This window comes from Chiloscyllium plagiosum, chromosome 13 (assembly GCF_004010195.1).
Source record: "Chiloscyllium plagiosum isolate BGI_BamShark_2017 chromosome 13, ASM401019v2, whole genome shotgun sequence".
In the NCBI taxonomy this organism is placed as follows: Eukaryota; Metazoa; Chordata; class Chondrichthyes; order Orectolobiformes; family Hemiscylliidae; genus Chiloscyllium; species Chiloscyllium plagiosum.
Genome location: NC_057722.1, coordinates 23,190,953 through 23,202,966, shown reverse-complemented (window position 1 = coordinate 23,202,966; position 12,014 = coordinate 23,190,953). Strand labels below are relative to the sequence as shown.

Here is a 12,014-nt window from a genome sequence, read left to right as displayed (position 1 = left end):
GAGTGCAGGAAAGCAAGCCAAGAGCAGCACTAGGCAAACTTAAAATTGAGGTGTCAACCTGGTGTAGCCACCAAAGAGGACGACTTGCATGCCAGACAGTATAAGCAGCAAGTGGTGGACTGCTTATCTCTGTCTCTCAACCAACGGATCAGATCTCAGCTCTGTAGTCCTGCAATGTGAATGGTGATGGGCAATTAAACAATTTGCTGGAACAGAAGGCTCCATAAATAACCCCATCCTCAATGACAGAAGAACCCAAAACATCAGTGTGAAAGATCACGCTGAAGCATTCGCTGCAATCTTGAGCAAACGTGCTGAGTGAATGGTCCAGCTTGGCTGCCTCCAGTCGTAGCTGAAAATGTGTTGCTAGAAAAGTGCAGCAGGTCAGGCAGCATCCAAGGAGCAGAAGAATCGCCGTTTCGGGCATGAGCCCTTCTTCAGGAATGCTGCCTGACCTGCTGCGCTTTTCCAGCAACACATTTTCGGCTCTGATCTCCAGCATCTGCAGTCCTCACTTTTTTTGCCTCCAGTGGTACCCAGCATGACAGAAACCAATCTTCAGCCAATTTGATTCACATTACGTGGTATCAATGAATGTTTGTGGCATTGGATAGTGCAAAGACTATGGGCCCTGATGGCATTCCAGCAATAGTACTGAAAATTTGTGCTCCAGAACTTGCCACTCCCCTGCCCAAGATGTTGCAGTACAGTTACAACACTGGCATCCACTTGGCAATGTGGAAAATTACCCAGATATGTCCTGCATGTTTTATAGTTTTTTTCAAAAAAGGACCAAACCAACCCAACCAATTACTAACCAATCAGTCTCCATTCAATCAGTAAAGTGATCGAAGGTGTCATCCATGTGCTATTGAGCAGCCCCAGCTCAGCAGTAACCTGCTTAGTGACACCCAATTTGGTTTCCGTCCAGTGCACTCAGCTTCTGACCTCATTACAGCCTGGATTGAACATGGACAAAAGAACTGAATTCCAGAGATGAGGTGAGAGTGACAACCTTTGACATCAAGGGTGCATTCGACCAAGTGTGACATCTAGGATCCTTTGCAAAAATGAAAACAATGGGAATTGAGGCAGACTCTCTCATTGGAATCATACCTGTTATTGAAGATGATAGTTGTGGTTGTTGAAGGTCAGTGATTTCAGCTCCAGGACATCCCATTGGGGTATCTGTTAGGCCCAACATCTTCAGCTGCTTCATCAATAACTTTCCCTCTATCATAAGGTCAGAAGTAGGGATATTTGCTAATGATTATACAGTGTTCAGCACCAGTTGTGACTTTACAGATATTGAAGCAGTCCATGTTCAAATGCAATAACATCTGGACAATATCAAGGTGTGGACTGACAAGTGGCAAGTAACAGTGCTTCACCAATGCGAGGCAGTGATCATCTCCAAAAAGAGACCATCTTGACATTCAATGCTGTCGCAATCACTGAATTCCCCACTGTCAACATCCTTCAGGTTATCACTGACCATAAACTCAAATGGACTTGCCACATGAACAGTGACTGCAAGAGCAGGTCAGAGGCTAGGAGTACTGTAGCAAATAACTCACATTCTGACTCATGAAAATCTGTCCGTCCATCTACAAAGCAAAAGACAAGTATGATGAAATAGTCCTCACTTGCCCGGATGGGTGCAGCTCCAACAACACTCAGGAAACTTGACACTATCCAGGATAATGCATCCTGCTTGATTATCATTATATCAACAAGCATCCACTCCCTCCACCACAAATGCTCAATAGCAACAGTATTGCTATCAATAAGATGCACTGCAGAAATTAACATCCTTACACAGCACCTTCCAATCTCATGACCACTTCCATATCGAAGAACAAGGGCAGCAAATACATGGGAACACCGCCACCTTCAAGTTCCTCTCCAAAACCACTCACCATCCTGACTTGGAATTATGTTGCTGTTCCTTCACTGCTGGTACAAAATCCTGGAATTTCCTCCCTAAGGACTTTGTGGGTCAACTTACAAAACATGGTCTGCTACTGAGCAGCAGTTCAAGAAGACAGCTCATTACCAGCTTCTCAAAGGCAGCAAGGGCAATATATACTGGCCAGCAAGCAATGTCCACATCCCACAAGTGAATTTAAAAAAAAAAGTGAAGTCCACACCCACATTTGCCAGTCAAGCACAGTGAGTATCAGTAATAAACAGACTCTCAATCAAACACAGAACACTTGAACACTGCACAAGCTACAGTTGGTGAGGTCCAGGTGAGTTCTGCCAGTGTCCATGCCAACATTTATCTCACCAGTATCCCCTAAAAAAAACTAATGCTATTTTGAGGATATGGCTATGTGAAATATTCCCTACTTGCCTTTTAAAACAGTTGCAAAACTTTAAGCCCAAGTTTTAAAAGGCTTTTTATTAAAGTAAGTTTGTTCCTTACTTGCTGGAATCTTGTGTGTTATATTTACCCAGAGACTTAGCAAGTTAATACAATTCACATTCTGATTTTAAATCATGGAAAAAAAATTGATTTGGATAAAAGAATTGATCCATGTTTATTGCTGCAGACATTGAGCTTTGCAAGAGTAGGCTTGTTCAGGATTTCTGATTGTTCTTTCATCCAGAGATGAAATGTGCAAAAATGAGAAAGATGAAATTCAGCTAATACCTATCCACCTGGCCATTTGCTCCAGCTAAAAGCAATGAAAAAAATTAGTTGAACATTTAGCACCTGTCAGTGGCAGAAGTGGAATTTGTTAAATGCAACTTTGCCCTTCCAGTTGCATCCCAGTCTTATGTACTTTATGCTGCCCTTGAAATAATTAGATGAAATGTAAAAGACAATAATGAGCTCATTAATCTTTTTACAAAAAAGTTATGTATTAGAAAATTCTTCTCATCTGCAAAGAAATTTCCCTTTCCTATCCCATCTCAAAAAATCTATTGTCTGGGAACAGTACTACTGAAGTGTTGATATATGCTTATGATTGTGAAATGTTTGGATATTCTACACAATACTTGTAAAATGTAAAAAGCAAGTAAAAAACCTATGGAGACATGCAAAGCTGCAAGTGATAGGATGGTATGCTAATTAGAAAATAGGAAGCAACAAAAGGAGGGAAGGTGAAATGAAGCCCAAGACTAGGCAGCTGGGGACTGAAAGTGCCATTGCAAATTTTTTGGGATGGGATATTTTGTTTGGATTCAATCTTTAAATTTTGAGAAATTAAAGTTTGAGAAATCTGGTCCAATGAAATCGCAAGACTTCTTTTAAAAAAAAACTAAACTTGCACCTGAGACAACAATTGAAACATTACTGTGACAATGACTTTGACCTAAGACACAGACTTTGATCCTCAGCAGGCAATGCTAACTTGTCAATTCTGAAGCCTGAGTAGGTATTGCTTCATTTTGAAGCATGAATTTATTTTAAGAAGTTACAGATAAAATAGCAACCTAAATAAATTGACATGACTTTCTCCAGTTATATTGTTTAAATAGTTCTGTATTCTAGTTTAATTATTGGTGTTTTGTTATGATTTGAGATTAGATTAGATTAAATTCCCTACAGTGTGGAAACAGGCCCCTCAGCCCAACTAGTCCTCACCTTCCCTCCAAAGAGTAACCCACCTAGTCCCATTTCCCTCTGACTAATGCACCTAACACTATGGGCAATTTAGCATGGCCAATTCACCTGACCTGCACATCTTTGGACTGTCAAGTACCAAGTATTCTAACACCTTTTCTCACTCAATTTCATTATTCATGGGAGGAAAAAGATGCTGACCATGCATCAATTGTGTCCAGTAGTGTCGCTGCTCCAACTTGCCAGTTAGTTGTGTAGTAGTTGTGTTTTTGCTTCTATTTCTGCTCCTTTTAAGACAAACATTCATTAATCTGGTAAATCACTGAGAATCGTTCCAAGAATCTGTTCTGTGACATATTTGCATAGCACATAACACCGTGATTACATAAGATCTTTAATACCATGATGCAACTGTATGATTGGCATACTGAGGATTGCTGATGGGATAATGTGATACAATTTGAGAGGAAAGGGCGAATTATGCTAAAAATCTGCAAATGTTGCTGGTGTGACTTCCTCTTAAATGTTCATGGTCTGACCAGTGACTGTTAACCTAAAATAAAACACTCAATCTAGCAAAATTCTGAATTCTGCCTTCATTTAGATGTGGAAGATCTGGGAGCAGGTAACTAAACATCAATGCAAGTGGCACTTTGTTCAGAATTGTCTGTGAACTGGAATTTAAAATTACTCCTTAATATATACCAGAATCTGCAGAGAACGGAATTGATTGGTGGTATGCACTCCAGTTTTCGCTGTCCCTTCCCTTACACGAATCCTTCAACTAAAATCATTGCTATATGCCCCTTGCTGGGCCCTATTCATTCCCAAACTTTACTTTCAAACTGACTCTGCTTCAAGATCAAATAGTCCTTCATGTCAACTGCTTTCCGGAACATTTGTTACATCACATCTTTTGGCTTTCTTCAATCCACTTGGGATATAATTTTCTGAAAAACACTACCAGGTACTGTAGTCCACTGGAGATTTGTTTGGCAATAGCTTGTCATTTTTAGTTGAGATATGTGACTTCAAAGGGAAAACACTCAGATTTGCATGTATAGTTAGGCGCATTTGACTTTAAATATAGGATTTGAAAAGGCTGAAGACATTATGTAGCATTTAGTAGCACAGAAACTGGCCATTTGGTCCAGCAAGTCTCTAACCATGTTTACGCTGCAGGTAAGTGCCTCCTTAAATGCTTCGATTTCACCCAATCAATGTGCATTTTGATTTTGTTTCTCCTCTTTTTACTCAGCTTTTCCTTAAACACGTATATGCTAATTGCCTTGATATTCCACTTACTCATCACTGTCTAGAAAAGCAGTGGCTTTATGAAACATCTCATAATTTTGCTTCCTAGTTTTGGATCTGAAAAATTGCAACTGAATTGCAAATAAATCATTTTGTAGCTAAAAACAGTTCTTGAGTCAGCTCTTTATCTTCTCTTTTCTATGGGAACTGGCCTAAGTTTATTCAGTAATTCCTGATACTTGTATTAGTAAATACATGGTATAAATGTAACTTGCTCATTTGTAACTCCATATAGTCTGAATGCAAAAGTGTAACAATCTGAAATTTAGATGGTAATGACCTTTTCCCATACAGCAAAGTTTATTATTGAAGTTATAAACTGTAGTATGACTATGTAACTTACCTGTGAATGTGATTCAGTATTGGAAGACCTGGAAAGTAAGTACATTTTGTTTGGCACAGAATATCTTCTAAATAATTGGGAATTTAAACTGAGCCACCTGAAAAATTTTTCATGACTCATCACTGACCCTATAGAGTGGAGAGAGCTTGAAAAAGCTAATATGGAGTCTGTCTGTCTGTCTGTCTCTGTGTCTGTCTGCCTAGCTCAGACAAAGCTTTGATTCATAATGTGGGAAAATTGAACCCTCCCTTTTTTTTTAACTGGTTACAGTCCAGGTATAGCTTGATGATTTAGTTATGGAAGTACAGTACATACATTTCTTAAATTTGAACTAAAATAATGGAATGGTTATGAAACAGTGAAGAAAAGAGGAAAATGTAATGTGAATAAGAAAACCTCTTGTTAAAACTTATTTGCTTTCTTTTTCACTTTCAGGAGCTTTCCCTGAAGGAAGCTGTTGTTTGGCTGCAAAAGGAGGAAATAAATCAGTCTGCTTGTCATACTGTTGGCTCCCTGTGAGGTGCTTACATGAGGTAACAATAGGCCAAAACAACCTTCTCAGTGGTTTTTGAGCCAAGAAATGGGCCAGAAAATCTCAGGGAATATAAAGTCTGTGGATGTGAGGGAACCAGCCTACAGGCCAGTTAAGCGGGAGTTGCGAGGCCCTGACTTCTGCAAGCCAACTCGGCTTGACATGCTACTGGATATGCCATCGGCTTCTCGAGAGATTCAGCTAAAACATGCCTGGAACAACGAAGACCGGTCTCTGAACATTTTTGTAAAAGAAGACGACAAGTTAACCTTTCACAGACATCCAGTAGCCCAAAGCACAGATTGTATCCGCGGTAAAGTTGGATACACACGTGGGCTTCATGTCTGGCAGATTCACTGGCCTACAAGGCAAAGAGGAACACATGCTGTTGTTGGTGTGGCAACAGCAGAAGCTCCATTACATTCTGTGGGATACACCTCGTTAGTTGGAAGTAATAATGAATCATGGGGTTGGGATTTGGGTCGCAACAAACTATATCACAATAGTAAAAATCAGCCAGGACTAACCTATCCAGTGTTTTTGGAGCCAGATGAATCATTTGTCCTCCCTGATAGTTTCTTGGTGGTTTTGGATATGGATGAAGGAACACTGAGTTTTATAGTGGATGGACAATATCTGGGTGTGGCCTTCAGAAACCTAAAAGGGAAAAAACTGTACCCAGTAGTCAGCGCAGTCTGGGGACACTGCGAAATAACAATGAGATACATCAACGGACTTGACCGTAAGTCATATTTAAATCCTTTTTGTATATAAGGTAAAGGTAATTTATGATTCATAAAGAATATGGGCAACAGCCATTCTCAATCTCTGTCCAGACCAATTTTCAATTTCAAAATGGTTGTATTGTGCAAGTCTGCAAATTAGTAAAATTATATGCATCTCCCATAATGGAGAAGCCTAAAATACACAGGAAAAAGGAATCCATTCCCACTGTAATAATGTGCAAATATTTTACAATTGAAGCATGTTGTTTTGTAAAAACAGGATATCTGTTCGAACAAATTTTCTAGCTGTCCAGTTCTGCTATCTTTCCACTCTACCATCTCCCAGTTCCTCACTTTGGATATTTTTAAGCTGTTCTGAAGCAAACATGGCTACATGAGTGTACAGTACTTATCACCACCATCTACCCTTGCCCTGTCTTCCACCTTCACACATTCTCAATGACATGGACACACTGTTGAAACATTATTCTAGAGATTCTGATAACTATTTTTACAACAACGAAGACTAATTATTTCTCCAAAGTCTGACTGTTATTCATTCTCTCGCTTCACGTACAATGTTTCAGTAGTGATTGCTGTGTTCAAGATTGTTGATCTTCTCCTTACCATCCCAAATCACCTGGATTATGGCTATAATTGTAGGTACGTTATACCATCTTTGTGGAGGTCAATTCATTTGGTACTGACTCGGGATTGCATCTGGGATCATTCAGCTCTGCATGGTTGAGCCAATCACTGGGTGCCACAATGCTGACCATCATGTTGAATGTGATACTGAAACTGTTGTATAATATTATACTAAGCAGTACATCTCAAAAGATTATATTTTAAATATCTACCATCTCTATTTTAAAATTTGTATTCATATGAAGTATCCAACTCTTGGACTAATTTAATATAAATTTAGAGGAAATGAAAGAATTGCGTTCATACTCCATGACGTCAGGGTGTCCCAACACACTTACAGTATTGAAGTATATTTGAGCTATAGTCACTGCTGTAATATAGGAAACTCAGCTGTTGATTTGAACCCAGAAATGTGAAAATAACCAAACAATCTATCTATTTGATAAATAAGTACTAACCTGAACCTTAGAGATAAACTCCCATGCTTCCTTGAACACTGCCTATATTATCTCCTGTGTCCCATTTGAGAGGACAGATAAAGCCTCTGGTTGCAAAGTTTCATCGACAAAACAGTTCTTCAAGCCATGGAGTGTTTTCTCAGCCAAATCCTAGAATAGTAGCCTTAATTTTGTGCTTGAGTCTCTCAAATGGGAAACGAACTAGTTACCTTCCAGCTCAGATTCAAGGGTGGTACCTCAGAGTCACACTTAACACTTAAAAAAAAACTGATTTTTAATACTGTGGGAACCCCACCTTCAAAGAATGTCATTGCCAAATTGGAATCATATTATTAACATTTTACAACTAGACCCAATAACTTCAATTAACCTCATCTCGCACAACTTGTTTTATTTAATTTTGCTGCGTGTGCATACTTCACAGTTATCTGTATTAAAATCAATCTGACATTTTTTAGCCTATTTAAATGCACCATAAGACCTTGGATGTAGTTCATTTCTCTAATTTGCTACTTCCATAGATATAATTCTTAGTGATGTTAGAAAATCTATAATTGTTTTATTAGAACTTGTTTTAACTTCCATCTGATTTGTCACTATTGAACTGCAGCAGCGCTCTGCATTTCTGGTTATATCTACATCATCTTTCCCTCATATACTTTGTAACTATAAGTGTTAAGTTTTCTCTCCCTTTAGCTTTTGGACAAGGGCTGTGAAAGAAGAGAAAGATGTCTGAAGTGAAGGATGTTAGATAATGGGCAAATGAATGTTTTAAGCTACAAGCATAAGGATTTTATTAAAGGGCATGCTATTGGATCTCCTTTGGGTTAGATGGTGCACACTATGAACTTTATCTTGCTTGGGTTAAATGATAAAGCTGTTACTAGCAAATGCTGTGCAGGGAATAATTCACACTAGTGAGTGAATTATTACATTGTAGCCAGCCAGTGGATTAAAATAACCAGAAAAATCATTTATGGCCTGTAGTGGTCACCTCAAGGTGATAAATGGGTCCAGCTTTATGTTGCTGTTTTTCTCCCCTCTCCTCCCCAACTCTCTCTTCTCCACCAACCTCCCCCCACCCCCCCCCCCACCCCCAAACAAATTGCAGCTTTTCTTTATTTCTGTTTTTGAATAGGTTTTTCTAAACTGACTGATCATTTGTGTTGGCAGAACATTGAATGACCTCAAGTGTGTGATAAATTCACACTGATTTATGATTGTTTCCTGATGAGGTCTGGAAATGATTTCAAGGAAAGTGCTGTAGATACTATAAATCCCTAGAGTATTATGTGCTACGGTGTGACTGAATTGACCAAAAATAAGCAGTAAATGTATTTTAAGATTTAAATGGAATTGAGATGGATGGGGGGGGGGGGGGGCAGTGGAGAGGGAGAGGGCTATTGGTTAAATGACTGATTAGTACATTTTTGACTAGTAATGTCTTTATTTGAACTTGATTATAATTTTACAATAATTAATTCCGGTTGGGCCAGAAATTGAAGCTATTTGACCCTCCTCCAACATTTTCCGTTCTCTTCTCTTCCCTCCGTTGTCTGTTCCTCACTCGAATAACATTCCAAGGGCATGTCATCTAAATGACCATTCTTCACACATTGTTATTATTAGCAAGCTATTTGGCAGTGGAGGGAATTGCAACTGGACTTGGTACTGTGTTGCTGAATCCCCTTGTGGGTCCATACATTTCCTGACACAATCACTGGCTCGGGTTCAAGAGAAAATTTATGTGCCTCAACTGCCCTCCTGAGTAATGTCAACCAACATGCTAATGGTTTAATTTTAGATATAATTTTAATATTGTCTGTTTGACTTTGAGTAGTAGCCTTAAGATTTACTCACAATTTTTAGTTTTGTTGGTCAATATGATTTTTACTTGACTATTATTTTCTTCAACTTATGCCAAAGATCAAGAAAAGCTTGCTACCTCATAATTATCAATTACTATGAAAGAAGTAAAGACATTTTTAATTTGTTGTTTTATATTGTTCAGGCCAGCTAATTAGTTTTTAGTTGTCTTGAATGCTATTTATTGAAGAGTTCTTTGTGCAAAAGGAACTAAAATTTAACAAGCAAGAAGAAATGGCAAAAATTGACTTGTTTTTCCCAAAAGAAAAACATGTTGATACAGACAGAAGATGAAAACAGCAGCTCTCTCTCCCTGGGGTTATTGCTGTAACTGAACAGTTTGCAAAGAATGTGTTCTTCAAGTTTCCCAATTGTTTCAGTAGATGAATTTCCAAAAAGAAGTCTATGTGCTTATACAGATTCCAGGACAAAGGTTTTGGCCACAAATCATTGTCAAGTGGGTGGGGGTTTTATTTGATTTTACAAGCCACATTCAAATCTTTGTAGACATTCAAGTATACAGTATTATTAAAAAGGAAAAGAAACAGAAGTTGCTGTTAAAGCTCAGCAGGTCTGGCAGTATCTGTGAAGAGAAATCAATGTTAATGTTTCTGGTCCACTGAGGAATGGTCAAGTGACCCAAAATGTTAACTGATTTCCCTTCACACATGCTGCCAGACCTGCTGAGTTTTTCCAGCGACTTCTGTTTTGTTTCTGCAGTTCTTCTTGACATTGCAGAAATTGAAATAAAGCTCACTTCAGTGTACGTTTACACACGTCATTCCCAATTCTAACTTCTAAAATATTTACACTTGAATTGTTAATATATCTTTTATTGCGGTACACATTCTCTAGATAACCTTTGCTGTGTTTGTTCTGCAACAGTCAACATATCTACCTTTTAGAAGTGAAATTGAAAATTTGTTTTTCAAAGTTATGCAGTGGGATTGAGTTTTTCCTCATGATACAAAATTGCATCGTTATTGTTGGATGGCAAACCCATCTAACCTACACATCCCTGGACACCATGAGCAATTTAGCATGGCCAATCCACCGAATCTGCACAACTTTGGATTGTGGGTAGAAACTGGAGCACCTGGAGGAAACCCATACAGACACTGGGAGAATGTGCAAACTTTATACAGACAGTTGCCAGAGGATGGAATCGAACCTGGGTCCCTATATTATGTGGAAGGCAGTTTATTAAGGCTAATATGCAGTTCTGTCCTGTTTGGATCATATTGCCCGAATGAAAATTCTATTGAAATTCTATTTTTAAAGAGAGTAGCAGTGATTGAGAGGCGCAGTGGTGCCATCCTTTCCTCTGACCCAGAAGCTCTAATTTTCATGACCCACTCCAGGACTTGAGAGCCGTGGATGGTGCATCCATAATATGGCCAGATTGATCTGTAAACTCTTGGGATACAATAGGCCCTGATTTCCTGATGCCCTGATTTTGTCAGGCTAAGAATCCAAAAGGAGCAGAAATTTAAAGTAGTGCCTGGTTTCAAATGGCTCCTTTGCAAACATAAAAAATTCATTTGTCAGATCTTTTGAATTACATTCCTGTGTAGGATCACATTCGTAAGTATGAGCATTCACTAAGTCAGATGGTCATAAATTGGGAACCCCTGTATATTCTGGATGCATTTATGAGAGGCAGTTTTCTGGTCATCTGTGCTTGATGCTGAGTAATGCCCCTCAAACAACAACCTGTACTGAGAGGTTGGTCACCTATAAACCCATTCTTAGATGAGAAACTGAATATGTTGGAGAAACTCGGCAAATGTAGCATCCTAGGGAAAGAACTAGTTAACATTTTGAGTTCAAAGACGCTTCCTTAGAACCTTTATTTTAGATTTCCAGCATTCACTGTGTTTTGTTTTTATGCATGTTGGTCTCAGGCAATTTGTGTGAGCAAAAATCAAAAAAGTAGTGAATAACTGCAATATTAATTATTGGAGAATTCTTGACGAATGGATTTCTTTACTTTAGGATCGCAAACTACACCAAAATAAGTAAGAATAAGGATCCATTTTTATTATTATAATGACCCCTGTGTGTTTGGCCTGGAACACCCATTGTCTAGACATGTTCTAAGTCCAAGTTGATATCAGTTTCTAGATACTACACCGAAGAATGCTTTACACAATTGTAGATTTCAATATATTGTTAGACAATTTGCATTCCGTTGAAATCCATGTATGGAATAAGAGAATTTTAAATGCATCCAGAATATACAGGTGTTCCCAATTTATGACCATCTGACTTAGTGAATGCTCATACTTACGAATGTGATCCTACACAGGAATGTAATTCAAAAGATCTGACAAATGAATTTTTTATGTTTGCAAAGGAGCCATTTGAAACCAGGCACTACTTTAAATTTCTGCTCCTTTTGGATTCTTAGCCTGACAAAATCAGGGCATCAGTCATGTTGATGGATTGGAAATGAAGATGTCCTATTAGTTTTTTTTTAAACATTGGTCTATCTCTAAAAGTCAGAAGCTTCATGACTACTTGGCCTATGTTAAATTAGCAATTCTCAGCTGGA

The 12,014-nt window shown here is 38.5% G+C and overlaps 1 protein-coding gene across 8 annotated transcripts in view; it reads left to right on the top strand.

Moving 5' to 3' along the window:
* LOC122555842 (SPRY domain-containing SOCS box protein 1-like) overlaps positions 1-12,014 on the top strand; it is a 270,118-nt gene that overhangs the window by 143,707 nt on the left and 114,397 nt on the right. For all 8 annotated transcript variants that reach the window (XM_043702031.1, XM_043702032.1, XM_043702033.1 and 5 more), the window contains one exon: positions 5,667-6,505. In XM_043702031.1, coding sequence (XP_043557966.1) covers positions 5,812-6,505 — 694 coding nt within the window. In that variant the 5' untranslated portion in view covers positions 5,667-5,811. The remainder of the gene's footprint in view (positions 1-5,666; positions 6,506-12,014) is intronic.